The sequence below is a fragment of the Lingula anatina genome, chromosome 7 (assembly GCF_051362555.1).
Source record: "Lingula anatina isolate TDL-2025a chromosome 7, LinAna3.0, whole genome shotgun sequence".
NCBI classification, from domain to species: domain Eukaryota; kingdom Metazoa; phylum Brachiopoda; class Lingulata; order Lingulida; family Lingulidae; genus Lingula; species Lingula anatina.
In genome coordinates this window covers 10,326,313-10,341,794 of record NC_141773.1, presented here as the reverse complement: position 1 = coordinate 10,341,794, position 15,482 = coordinate 10,326,313, and the positions used below count along the sequence as shown (strand labels likewise).

The 15,482-nt window shown below is 38.0% G+C and overlaps 1 protein-coding gene across 5 annotated transcripts in view; it reads right to left on the bottom strand.

Annotated features, from left to right (window-relative positions):
• Positions 1-15,482, bottom strand: part of LOC106160939 (uncharacterized) — a 30,673-nt gene continuing 15,191 nt past the window's right edge. For 4 of the 5 annotated variants that reach the window (XM_013537747.2, XM_087016576.1, XM_013537750.2 and 1 more), the window contains one exon: positions 1-3,315. In XM_013537747.2, coding sequence (XP_013393201.2) covers positions 2,355-3,315 — 961 coding nt within the window. In that variant the 3' untranslated portion in view covers positions 1-2,354. Of the gene's footprint in view, positions 3,316-8,839; positions 9,942-15,482 lie in introns of those variants that run through there. The other variant, XM_013537748.2, reaches the window with a different exon arrangement.

Genomic DNA, 15,482 nt, shown 5'->3' with positions numbered 1-15,482 from the left:
TAAACTGAATTATTTTATTATATGAACGACATGAGCTTCATGTACAGAATGAATCATGAAATCAATGTAAGAAATTATTTGCCTACCAGAACTGGTACCGATATAGAAATCAACAGAAGTCATAATGCATGCAAGGTGGAAACCCAAATTTCTTGACTAGAGGCGTCTCAAAAGTATCAGCAAAATGAAAGCCTTACTCCATTGATAGTGCGATTCTTATGTCAGTCAAATATCTAAGATACAACGGAAACATATCTTAACAAAAAACCATTATTATAATAAAATAAATATTACAACCAGTGCCTACCCACAGAAAATCGAGGGATGGTCCACATAAACGAGTCCATTTTACTCTATAACTGCACATAGATTTTTATAGCATATTTCAAACTGAAATTAGTGATCTTTTACAAAAGTAAACATTCCCGAATCCCCATAAACATGTATAAACTGAAACCGATCACAATTCATGTGACCGATTGTTCGAAAACATTATGAACTGCAAGGAAATTTCTGAAAATGGAATACATTTTAATTCAAGAAGAATAATTCTTAATTAAGATTTTTCAAGCTTAACGCTACTTCTTATTTTCAATGAGATCATACGATTCTGAACAATAAGAACAGGATGAAAAATCTTATCATTACTGTTCAAATCCGAACAGTTGCAAAGTCATTGTGGCCAGCTATAGCGTGTAGCTCGCACCATTTTAATCCGTCCACTGGGGTAATATGCACGTAAAAGCAAAATTTCCGACAAGAAACAAAGTTGTAAATGATTTGAAAATGACAAGGCAAAATGACTTATTGAAGAGGAAAAGAATTTTCAAGAAACTCCTCATGATATTGAGCTAAATTCGGGCCATTACTTATTAATCTTTGAATATGTATAAAGACAAAATAAATTTATTTTTCCTGACAGATGCCTTGAGAAATGCGTCAACTGCACTCTTGTTACAGTCAATTTTGCGCACATGACCAATTTATAATTCCAACAGTCGAATCTTGAATCCTCTTGGCATATTTAATCATGGCTGCATCTGAGATATCGTAGATAAATATTGCAGTAAATATAGGCGTCCCATATTTCTTATAAAACACAATTACCGTTCGGCAGATTTCGTTTCATACCAAATAGGGCATATTTTTTGGACCTGAAAACCACATTTTGCTAATCAAATAAGTAAAAAACATCAGATCTAAATGTCATACATTAAACAATGTATTCAGAACAAATCCAATTTGTCAAAAAACTGAATTTGAAGGACAGAAACGCATGTAACAATACTGGTTTAAGGAATGAATGGCTTGAATCTTATCTATCTACTTTAAGGAACGTGGAGCTCTGCTCTTGTTAAATAACCAAACCTTGTCATTGCTCCTTTTTATTAGGAATACAACCATGTCATTATGCTGTGTTGACGTAACACTTTTTTGAACATACGCTCAACTTGGCGCCTCAACTTGATAATATTTCTAAATTGGTTCGCGGAACCCACTAATAAACAAGAGGTACAACCCTCAATAAGAAAAGTGTCTAACTGAAAAAAACGTGAATGTGGAAAAACTAGAAACGAAACTGAATGCTCAAAATTAAAACTGACTCAAAAATGGGAAAATGTATACAACGCAAGATTGCATCTAGCATTCTAATACAAACAAAAATAATAAACCTGAGGTACATCAAAGACAATATTTCAAGACAATATCGCACACTTAAGGCACAGACTTCTTATCATATATGGCACACATGCTTCATGATCTGTTCGCCTATTATTTGGTTGATAGTATTCGAATTGCCCATTCTGGGAATTTCTACAAACTAAATTGATCCCGACTCGGGTTTTCTTCAAAACACTTGTTGCCGACGACAAGAAGGTTCCTGCAGAGATGCCAAGCGTCGTCTCAATACAATAGCATCTCACCTCTTGAGGCTAAGACTTGTCCAAAAACGTTTGCAAATACCAACAACCCGCTGGTACAGTATGTGACAAGATGAACACAAAGTACATTATTGGCTGCGAAAAAAAGGCTCTCACTGCAACCGTTCGGGGAGACCTACAGTTTTTCCGATAATGTACTTTTAACGCAGCAATTGCATGTCCTCCACACATCTGGAAACTACGTCATAAAGTATACGATGACGTCACGTTTTCCAGCAAACTTTTGTAGCAATCAAAGTAATGCTTTCACAGTGATCGAGTAAATGTCTTTTTGTAGACTGACGACCTCTATCTACTGTCTTTTAAAGCTGGAGTGACCACAATGAATCCGTATGGATTAAAAAAATACTTGTCGGGGGGGTCAGTCCATGGCACCATGTTAGACAATGAGTGTAAAACGTCAGCTTCCTCTCACCGCGCCGTCCACACAACCAATGTGATGATAACCACCACAAACACCATCAGAGCGAACACCAGCAACATCACGTACTTAGGACGAGAAAAGAAACTCTGCAATGTCTTTTTCTTTGAGCACCTGTGAGCTGGCGCATCTTTACAGTTCGCATTCGGTTCCTTCGTGTCTATGGAGCACTCTCGGTGGTGGTGTGTACTGTGTTGTTGTAAATCGGTATCGGAAGACTTGAGGAGACGGTCGCAGGACGTGGGGGTGCCCGAGTCATCGCTACAATGTGTCACGCTACACACAGACGAACTGAAGTCTATGGCGATTTCAGACTCCGTGAAATCCACTTCAACTTCCGGTGGCGCACTGGGTATCCGTGGTCGACACGCGACCGGGGACGTGTCTACAACAATGTCCGTTGAGCTATGCCTGCCTTTGCAGTCTGGGGAAGGTAACACGGGAATGCTGCGCACGCTTTCGTTCTCGGTGAGGATCGCCAAAATCGCAGTCGCCTGAAACCCAAAGATGCTCTCGTAGGACGGCGGCCGTTCGGGCTCGGAATGGAGGCGGCGCGTGCGAAATCCCGCGTATCTGGCATCCTCGTGGTGGATCTCGTAGGAGTTTGGTACCGACTGACTGAAGGGGCAGTCCATGCTGTCGCTAAAGCCTCCCGACATCGGAACTGACCGGCTTAAAGAGGGAGAGGTTGGGGGTGTGGCACCATGGACGTCGCCAATATTATGAATACTGCTTGCCGAGGCCCGATCGTTGTCGTACTGAAACACAATAGGCCTTTCCAGGGCCGACTGCCGGCGCGTCCATTGTCGGAGCTCCATGGAAGGCGGGGGCCCATAGGGGGTGGAGTGACTCCTCACTCGATGCCCACGGTAGACGTCCGCGGTACTGCCCGGGGGACTGCTTTCAGGCGTGTTTTGAGTGTCGTGATTCGTGGGCTCCATGGCTAGGTATCTGAAAAGAGAAGTTATACTCTCAGCGATGATCACAATTCGTAAAGTTAACATCTTAGTACGATATTGGCGTTTCGTTCACCAGGATTCGGCTTTATAAAAAGTACTTCCGTAACGGTACTTTACCTGCAAAAAAGAACATTTGCACGCACGAGCAATTTTTGTCTGATCGTTGTATGAGCGTCTCCGTCCTTATGCTTATCACACGCAATCCTTCATTCTACTTCATTCAAATCCACTTCAACTCATGACGCAGACGGAAACAGCGTTATTTTTCTTTAATCCTCTGACTTAGACCTTATGCACAATTACATACAAACAGTTGCCATTCCAAAAAAAAACCAGTCGGCAGGTGGCCGATAGAATACTTATTCTTCCAATAACCCCAACTCAACAATACGACGTAATAGGCTGCTGGCAGTTAACGCACTAATATTACTTTGACTACCTCTAACTTTTCTTTTTCATCTGGCATATATCGGTACATGAAAGCAACTACTTATGATTTACATCATTCATTGTGTTTTGTATCCAAACTTTTCGACCTGGGCAAACCGAATAATGATATTTGTTCAGACAACATTAATCAGGCACAAAAAGCAACCTGTTTTCTGACAGTTATTTTCTCTGCCAAAGTGCTAAAACACTTAACAAAACAAGCAACGTGCCATCCTGACAACCTTGGGTTGCCGAGGTTAAATACCGGGCTTGTCAATGCGGCAGCGGTGAACTGTCGATCCCCAACCCTTTCACCGCTGCCAGAGAGGCTACATCAACACCGACGTGTTCACAGCGACTCTCTTCCATCGATCAACTTATCTAATGTTGTTGACTGACAGTGCGCTGACAGAGGTGTGGTACATACCCTTCCCTCCACCCCCTGGGGAGGGGTTTAGGGCACCATAACTTACATAAGGTCCTCAGCGTGGGGGAGGGGGGAGTGTAGCCCGACAGGTTTGATTTATTTTATCTCATTTTGCATTTTTTCTGTGAATGAAAAAAGTGAAGTACCATATATGCCTTTATCATGGACGTCTCTCATTATGTCCATGCTTTATATAGCTCTGTTTGAAGAATAAAACATTAAAATTCTTTGCAACTGATAACTTATTAATTTATATGCAAGATAGCTCAAAATATGTGCTATTATCACTTGTTACATGTACAACCTGCGCGTGAGTAGAAACTTCTTGAAGTAACGCACCTACAACTGAACTCTAGACTAACGCTGATGCCGCATAGGAAAGCAGGGTCCGTGAACAATCGCTTTGGTCACGCAAAGGCTGGTCATTCAGTTCTTCAGGACACTGTCAGCATATCACTGGGGCGTCATGTGTTCATACCGACAACACGCACGCACACACGTCCGCGCTCGTGCACAAATTCTACATGTCATTCATAATTTTCACCTATTCTATTTCTTTGTAAATGCACCCATGACAAGCCATACTTTTAACAGCAATACAAACAAAATTAAAACAGCAGTTTATGGAGAAGCTTGGTTCACAACTTTAACACAGTTTGTAAACGGCCCTTTTGTAAGAGGAACTGCACAGCGTAAAAAAGGTAAAATAAAATACTGAAGGAACATGGTAATTATATAATACTACAAATACATTAACGATTTGTCAACAAAGGTTGCTGTAACTGACAGAAATGAAATAACTCAATAAAAGTGACCCTGGTGACCCACTTATTGGTTCCAACACTCTCCTTTTAACACACACACAGATTGCGTTTTTTCCCTAACTCGCTCTTTCTTTTTTATCACGCCTTGAGGGAATATCCACTGTTGCTGTTGCACTGCTGTTTACCAACGGGGAACAAGACCTGTCCAAATAGTCAGGTAGTCGCGATTCAATACCAGACATCTCGACTTCCCTAGATCACATTTAACATACAATAATACAACTCACACTCCTTTTAAACTGTGGACCTAAACATAGATAACAAGACTTGACTGTTTCAATCCAAATGACTACACGTTATCGCTTCATAGGGCCATTAGGAGAAAAAAGCCCTTGTGTTTTTCTTATTCAGCAACTTAAAAGAACACACTATTTTGCCAAACGTGATACTCCAAAATGAACAATGCCCAGTTGTAGCACTTCAACCCGCCTTTTAATTTCTGCGAGGCAAGCGGCTATACTAAACTGCATCTTTCTTTCTTTCTTAGCAAAGTAATGTGTTTTTGAGGCAGGAACAACAATTCTGTAAACAACTTTTAAGTGGTTTCACATTTTTCTTAGTGCATTAGAACTGTAAAGGGGTTTGAGTGGGCTTTATTGCCATTAGGCATGTCCGAGTTCCATCTAGTCACGTGACAAGAGAGAGAGAGAGAGAGAGAGAGGACAATGAACATTGAAATATTAATACACAGCAAACAAACGACGACATTTTTTCTTCTGTTTAACAGATTCTTTGAACAGTGCCTTACTTAAGTTCAGCAACTTTGACCCACTGCAAAACTCATTGTATCTTTCTCTCTCGCTTTTTTTTTTTTTTTTTTTTTTTTGGGGGGGGGGTGAAAGAATATAACATATCACATTTGTCCATAATTTTGTCTATTTTCTGACTGATTAAGTTTAAAGTTTTGTTTGTTTAAATCTATATGTCCAATTTGCCAAAATTAACTATATCTTAATTCGAGTCCAGGTGTGGTCAAGAGTATGACCCAGGTCATGTACCAGAATTTGATGTCCTCATCCTTAAGTCATATGCTGAGGAGGGTTAGTCTTACAGTACCTTTACGAAAGGAGGGGGGAGAGGACACTGTAGATTCAAGCAACAGTTGCCAAACATTGTAGCTTCTTTCACAGAATGACTCCTCTTATTAACTAATTTAAAGATTAACCATCCCAAATCGGTCAAAACAACATTTCCAAATAGGATAGAAAATTTACCAGATGTATAAGAATACAGTGAGGTCCCAGTGATACTGGGTCAAATTTGTTGCTGCTTGCCCAATAAAGAAGTAATTTGACAAGGCCTGTGAAGGTTTAGAGATCAATTTAGAGCTGTTATTTGTACTCCAGCCCCCGGGGTGTGGAGTAAAACATAACATGTTCACCCACAGAGAAGGCTCAGTTTAGAATTCTGCTTACTGAGAGAGAGAGAGAGAGAGAGAGAGGGGGGGAGGGGGGGGGGGGAGAGACCGAGAGAGTAATATAAATCTCAATTCCATAATGGAATGGGGGACTTTTTCTCTCAAGTTTTTTTTCTTCCTTTTATCCCTCTTCTGTCTTTCTGTCACACACACACACACACACACACACACACACACAAAGACACGTTTTAAAATCAATTCATTTAATTTTTTCTGTCAGTCAAGTTTTGAAGGACAATTTAATTACTATTCAAATATACAGACCCAAAATTGACAATGTCTGTGTAAACAGCAGCAACATGGTGCCAGCAAGGGAGAGACGGGACCCAAGTCAAAACCCCTTTACAATATGTCCCTTTAAATGTATTTAAAAAGGTTCCTCCATAATTTTGAAAGTTAACAGTGTCAATAGCAATAGAGTAGTGTGGTGGTGGTGTCCACAGCAAACAGCAATGATTGAGTGCCTTGAAGTGGATGTGGATGGGTGGCTACTTGAAAACTGATGATAGGTTGAAAATCTGTGATTATAATGATATTATGATTGATATGATTATGAATATCAAGGCTATAGTCACTTGAATTGTCTGTCTTAAACATTGGCTATATATCCCTTTTTTGTAGAGCTAGTACTAATACAATGAATATTCCAAAGGGCCTCCAATTAAATATCCTGGGTGAGGATGGATCTTTATGGAACTGACCATGGTTGTCAAGTAATGCAAGTTTGGAACAACTTCAGTCTAACCTTGTCCAGTTATGAACTCGGTGCTGTAAGAGGATGTGACGTTGACAGAGAGAAGTGGCAGTGACAGATCATGCAAACCTGTGTACACCTGGTGTCTGGGACTTCAGGAGAGAAAATAACTAAATATACATGTATTCTACAGTTTGTCACAGGCCTACTACACAACATGTACCCCATTACTAATATAAAGTAATATGAAAATCACTGACTAGACAGACAGTTATTCCTAGATTTTTTTTTTAATTTACAAAAGTGAAAACCAATTGCTTAACATGAAGACAAAAATGGAGAAAATGGTGTTTTGTTCCCCTACCTTTAATGATTATATAACCTCAGTCATACTTATTTTTCATAAAATAAGATTTTCCTTGGCATCTGCACTAATGTACAGAAGTGGCTAATGCACAACTACACAGATGAGGGAAACTCATGAAAACAATATCATACCTCAGGGGGAGGGGGTGCAAAAACTTCACTTCATGACAAAAATATGACTAACATAAATATACCACTAAAACTATAATACACAAAATTTTTCAAATAAAAAAGTTTTTAGGAACCTACCCACCACCTACCTCACTTTGCCTAAGTCAGAATTCAGACTGTGGTCTAACTGCGAGGTCCCAAACCAAAGTATCAAACTGAAGTCAAGAGTGGCAGTTGTTCATGGCTAATAGTGCCCTAATGTCACTGTACTACTTGACTGCTCTCTCCATGCAGTGTCTTGTATGTTTATCAATAAACAACAAGTGACAAAAGACATTAAATACAAACAGCACCTCTCCTCACCTGGTCTCCCCAGCACACTGGGTCACAGTGAGCTGATACCAGCAGCCAGCTGTGCAGGCCAGGCCAGTTTGTGGGCACTCTGAGACGCAATGTGTTTATAGCCCCTACAGCTGAAATCATGTATACAGTGGTTTCTGTGGCTGCTGAGAGAGAGAGAGAGAGAGAGAGAGAGAGAGAGAGAGAGACTACCACAGTGACTGCCAGTGTTCTGAAATTTGGGGTTTCCATGGGAAACTAAAGGAATAAGTTTTGAGATGTCGCAATAATTTGCCTATAGCAGCATACAACAAACAGGCTCTCTTTTTTTGTTGTTGTTTAGACTAGTTGTTTTTTGCCTTGGTTGCAATTTCATCAGCTGAGTTCAGAAAGGAAAAAGTTTGCCACCCAATGTCCTAGGTTGGACAGGAGGACCTAAGACTAAGACTTCAGAAAAAGTCTGCAATCATCTAAATCCCATAGGAGATAACATAGGATGTTTCATTTGGGATTTGAAAAATCTAAGGTGTGACTAGAGTCCCTTCATCACCTGGGTAATCCGTTTAACTATATCCAGACAACGGAAATTAACCTGGCCCAGATGTGAACACAGCCTGAAGAAGTCCTAGGCTTCATTCACATGCAATGTTTATTTTCTAAATTCTATTTTCTATTCGCGGTATGTCTTATGATCACGGTCTGTGCCCTTAATATCCCGCGGCGTAATTACTGGCAGCGCGAGCCAGTTACTATAAGTTTCTATAAGTAACTGGCTCGCGCTGCCAGTAATTACTTGGCGGGATATTCAGGGCACAGACCGTGATCATAAGATAGCGCGAATAGAAAATGGATTTTTAGAAAATAGACATTCCATGTGAACGAAGCCCTAGTAGTATATATCTACATTACCTGGAGACAGAATAGTTCTTGCTAGTATTACATGAAGTTAGGCATCTTGGCTGCCCTTCCTCACCTCACTGCCCACAGCATTCAATTATGACTGTGTACTGATACTACTATGTGTTCACTATATAGTGCAACTATCAACTGTGGAATTTTCCTACACAGAATATATGTTTAAATACCTTTTTTCACACAACTCTTAAAATTACTTTTTTATGTAGAACTCAAAAGTGTAATGAATCATGTGGATGTATTCTCGTATATAGGACAAAACCTGTTTTCTTGTTGAAGATTTTACCAGAACATTCCAGTTATGCCCAATTCTACTGTCATATCACAACACTGCACCCCTGAAATTTGTGCACAAAAAGGAAGTTCAACTTGTGTTTTTCTTTCTAGATCTTAATTCCCACTTCTTGCTACTTATCAAAGATATTGTGGTAAAGTTATGAGTAAAATTGCCCTTATCTCTATAAAACACAAGTAAGGAAGGTTAGGGAAAGAAGAGATACTTACTTTTTTTATATGATTTTTATTACTGATATCAAGCCTGAAATTGTATCCTAGTTGCAACTGATTTCTTAAATATATAGGATGTCTTTCTCCAGTCTACCTTTTAAATCAGAAAATACACATATTAAAATTAATCCTAATCCTTCTCTCACATACCTTCCCCCAAATGATTTGTTTCAATGACAATGAATATCACCTTCAGTGCACCTTCTCTTACCTCCCTCACCATGTATTATTAAAGGAATAAAAAAATAAATAAAATCCATCCTTACAAATATAAATAATGTTGAAAAAGAAACCTGTCCTGGCCTTAAGCTATATTCAAACTGTCTCCAAGGTCTCAAACAGAGTGCGCATGCGATGGTTCTTTGATACAAACAAAAAGTATACTCTACAGTAACAGCAGTTAAAATGTTAGAGTTGATAAGTTGATATTTACATTTATGATGGATGGAAAAAAAATGTGACCTTAACTGTCATTACTTCTCTATGTACTTGTATAATGACCACGATCACGAAAAAGCTTTTAAGTTTTATCTTGATTTCAGGCTTGTCTTTGGCACTGTGTGTGTGTGTGTGTGTGTGTGTGTGTGTGTGTGCGTGCATGTGCCTCATGTATTTTCAGTTCATTAATGTTATCCTCTTTTTCTATCTTTCATCATCATCTTTCCTTTTATAAGTTTACATAATTCAGACTTTAAATCATTTTGCACCTTAAATGTATTTTCTTTACAAAAATATCAAATTGGCCAATTGTTTGGGTATGCCACCCTTTACAGGCATAGGCACTTACACTATGTAAAGCCTAAAACTAAAATGAATTGGTTCATAAAGTTCTATCACAATCTTCATATTGTGCTTGTTCAGTTTTACAAATGCATCCCTTAACTGGTAGCTAAATACCAAAACAAAATGAATTTTTCAAAAATATGTTTACTATAAAGAAACATACTGAACAATTTTCACAAAGCAGGATAAAACCATATCATAAGCCCTTCACAATTTTTGTAAGATAAAATGCTGACTCCATACAGAGCAGTTGTGTCATATTTTACTAAGTACTAGTAGACAAAACATACCACAATCAACTGCATGTCACTGGAATCAACAGAATAACTGAAACAATGCTTTTAAAATATAAAAATATACAATGGGAGAATGAAATTTTCTCTCGGGTTTGGTTGTGTATGAACCATTCAGTGAATCACTGTGAAATAAACCAGTCTTAACAGGATATATATACAATCTACGGAACATCATTCATAAAAACTAGAACAATACTGGTTTCATCCGGTTCATTCAGGTATGTGGTGTCAGTGACCCTCTGTGGATTTTACTACTTATTTGGACAGTGCATGTGCCTCTAGCTGGCTTGAAATATCATTATGGTACTATCTTCTTCACTCAGCAAAATGTCTAGGTACATCAAAATACTTTTTGTAAATATTGTAGGCTGTCAAATCAAGCCACTGCAAAACTGAATTAGACATTAGAGTGATATAAAAATAACAGCAGTCTTCTAAGGCAACTGACTGCTGGTTAACTGATGGCTAGATGGTTGGCTTAGGCTTCGTTCACATGCAATGTCTATTTTCTAAATTCTATTTTCTATTCGCGCTATCTTATGATCACGGTCTGTGCCCTGAATATCCTGCCGCGTAATTACTGGCAGTGCGAGCCAGTTACTAATAGTAACTTATAGTAACTGGCTCGCGCTGCCAGTAATTACGCCGCGGGATATTCAGGGCACAGCCTGTGATCATAAGACATACCGCGAATAGAAAATAGAATTTAGAAAATAGACATTGCATGTGAATGAAGCCTTATTCTCCATTGAAACCCTGGGTGTTGAAGAAAATACGTTTTGTGGCAAAAGCTCCCTGAATTCACATCTAACAGTACACTTGTACCATCACTTTCTGAAGATGGAGGTTATCGCTTATATATAAATATATATATATGCACATCCGCGATTCTGGGTAACAACATTGGGACATGGGCAACATGGCACTGATCATGTGAGCACACTTTCTGCTTAGAATATATATGCACCATATTTTGCTTAATATTAATTTAAAAATTTTGGAAAATGTAACATTAAACGCATTCAAAAATTATCAAGAAAGAGTACACTTAACTTCACATAGTTGGCAAAGCACGCTGCAATCCTGAATCGGTGGTTAAACGGCCACGACATGAAATTGTCTGTCATGCGCATGCTTTCTGCTTGGAATATGCATCATATTTTGCTTTATATTCAAAAATTATGAAAAATGTAACAATAAACACGTACGCACGCTGTGATCCTGAATCGGCACTAAAATAGCGATGACATGAAATTGTTTTAGTATGCGAGTTACAAGCCAAAAAGTGAGGACCAGATAAAGCTAATTTGTCTTATTTAATATCTATGTGACCAGGTCATTATTTCATCAATGGAAATCTCCACTATTTACGCTATGTCCCTGGGCCGAATCTGAATGGGGAAACGAAACTGCACACTAGCTGTGGTTTAGCTGTTGCGCGTCTGAAGAAAATGGAAACGGATTGGGTCATAACATCTATGATTACATGCTCAGATTTTATGAAAAGCGGAGTGTATCTCAGGTATTTAAACCCCCAAATTGAACGATTTGAATAGTTCACGTGTATGGGAAATAATACAATGGTTATGCACATCAACCTGCTTTCGTCAGCTATCAAAATTTGAGACAAAAAGCGTTATTTGTTTTTCTCTGGTGTGTGTTCCATAAAGGATCCCCGAGATAACAAAAACAAGGCAGCAAAGCTGTCAAATGTACGGACAAAAAACAGGAAATAACTATGCACAAAATAGGCTACTGTCAATTCTGATGCAAAAGTACATTATGTTAAACTGCAAATTTAACATCAAATTTTAATTATGCTCAACAGGTAATACCAATGTAAGTAAATTGTGTAACAAGTTCACACTGTGAAAATGTATAACTTCCAGAAAAAGAAGCCAATTAGACTGCTTTTCCAACTCAGGCTGCATTTTAGTCCTGTATTTCTTTTTTGAAAGTTTGGCAATCATAAGTAACATGGTTTTCCCATAATGGTCATCATGGCAGCAGCACCCAAAATTGCGTTTTCTTCTATTCTGATGCCACATTACATAATGGTTAACAGCATAATGACCGTCAATTTTTAATAATAAAATATACGTATCATGGATTTTCAGAAAATGTGACTAGCATGGGTCTTCAAGCCCGAGGAACTTCAAAGTCACACCTTGAAAATGCCAATATGTGAAAAATTAAATTTTCACAAAAAAAACGTTTAACTGGCAGTAAGAATTACCAAACAGACTGCATTGCCTACTGAAGCTGTATTTTAGTCCCATGTTTCTTTCCTGTAAGTTTGAGAACAGTAAGTGACATGGTTTTTCTTAAATGGTCATCATGGGAGCAGTGCCCAAAATAGTTTTTTTTCAAATTTTGATGCAATATTACATAATGTTTAACAGCATAATGACCATCAATTTTAATAATAAAATATTAGTATTATGGATATTCAGAAAATGTGACTAGCAAAGGTCTTCAGGCCCATGGAACTTTAAAGTCACAACTTGAAAATGCCAAAATGTAAACAAAGACAGCAATGTTCTGAAATGTTTTTTTTTTCCAGTTTTAACAATTTCTAACATAAAACAAAATTAACAGTTTACTACCGTTTTTATATGATCAACTAAGAAAATTGATGAGATGGGAAAAATATCAATAGAATAGTGTTAAATGTCCAATTTCCTCCATTCTGAGATTCTGAACATAGTGAATGATTGAATCTGACAAACTGTAATGATATGAGTTTATTTCCATTTTTGACACTTTATTACACAATACACGATAACAAGTTTACCATCATTTTTACATAATCAACTAACGATGTTGTAAAGATGCAGGAAATGTCAAACAAACACTTTTATGTATCTTATTAGTAAAATAATAAGACTGTTTACATGCCTAAGTATTGAATCTGAGGAAATGTGAAAAAACACCATAACTTCTAAAATAATGACCTGATTATGCTGATTTTTGAACTCAACCTGCGTTTTAGCAGGAATGACCACTTCTGTGAGTTTAATGACAATTGGCCCATCTGTTTTTCGTATATTGTGTTTACAGTGTTGCATATATGCTGAAAAATGAAATAACAGCATAACTACTAAAATAGTGGCCCGATCATGCCGATTTTCGAACTTGACCTGCGTTTTAGTAAGATTGATTACTCCTGTGAGTTTCATGACAAGAGGCCTAACGGTTTTCCTTAAAATGTGTTTACAGGGTTGCATATATGCTGAAAAGTGAAAAAATAGCATAACTTCTACAATAATGGCCCGATCATGCTGATTTTCAAACTTGACCTGTGTTTTATGAATATTCATCAGCTCTGTAAATATAAAGCCAAAAAGTAAAACTGCCCTCCACTTATCGTGTTTACAAGGAAAGTGCACGGCGCCGGCATCGGCATCGCCATCGGCGACGACAGACGCAGGTGATGGCAATATGTACAGACACATCTGTGTCTGTACATAAAGACATGCAAATACCATTCTGGGGGCTTTCTTTTCCATAATATAAAGCAGCAAAACAGAGTGGTATGTCTGTGTCCCAGATTATTAGTATAACCCCATTCACACTACAATCTGAAATATCCGAATTTCTGCAATGCGAATTACGTTCAGACTACCGCAATAATTCGAGTCTCGACCTAATTTGCTATTTAACTGGTTAAATGACTGCAGTGTGAACGGGGTATAAAGTGCTGTTTTCGTGTCATTTTCAACTAAGGATTAAAAAGTTTAAAATACACAGCAATGTTTGGAAACATAAAATTGTTCATTGTAATAAAAATATCTATCACCTTTCATATGAAAGCACCCCATTGTAATACAACGCATTGGAATATTTTGACAGACTTTTAAAGATGATCACCCACTGCCGTTACCCAGTATCAAGGACGTGCAGATATCTATATCCTCTTCTGTCACAATGACTATAAATCCTTATCAGTACATAGAAACGATAAAGTACAATCTTACCAGGTAACAAGGTTATCATATGCCTACACAACAAAACAAAAGCACTATAACTTATGGACTGTGTTTTGGACTGTGGTTTGACAGTGAACTGGGAATGGTCTCCTCAACAAGGGCAATTAATGCCAGTGATCACAGAAGATGCCTATTTATATGTTGATTGATGACAAGACATCTCAACATGTTTAGCCATGTGCTAAGCAGCCATCACTTAGACCCCATTTCCATAGATTTTAGATCGATCTATCCCTGTGGGGAGTCTCACTAGATTACTGTCAGCTTAGCTGGCTTAAGCGTCTGTCCCGCCTCTAAAGCTGTAAGGGGGTAATTAACTATGGTGCACGCTCGACTGACTGCAATTTAGCGTGAACCCCCAGGGAGTTAGGTCGATCTATATATAAATCTCTGGATCGATCTAAATCTCTGGGAATGCACACTTAAGGTTTTACAAATGATGTTTTACATAAAAATGACTTTCCCACTGTCCGGGTATGGGAGGAGTGAAAAAAAATTTAGAGGGGATCATTACTCAGCCATGAGCCAGCTTTAAAAGAAATCTCTGAAAGTTTTCTTATAGATGCATATAATGTGAGCAGACAAGTCAAATAATTGCCACTCCAACAAACCAAGAAAATGAAATGCTGCCATATTGTTTGAAATAGTAGACAGTAACTTAAAGAGATAACACACAATTTTGTTTCATTATTTCCTTCCTTTCATTTTTTGTTTCTTAATGACCTGGAGAGAAAGATAAGTCAGTCTTCACTTAGGACAAAAATGTTCAGTCTACTTTCACCAGCGACAATTCACTTCAATGAAATACTGATACCTTGTAAAAAGATTTATAAGAAAGAAACGACTAGAATAGTTACTTTAAATTGTAGTGGATTGCAATGGAAGTCTACAAAGCAGACTTTGAGTTTGTTTGTAAAACCAGTCAGTTACTTGTATGAAATACATTAATTAGCTGTACTGGCCAGACAGATTTAACTAATGGAGAACATCATTGAATAGCTAATTATAACCATTTATAGTTAATGTTCTTTAATTAATGAGGATAATAAATTGAAGTCATTC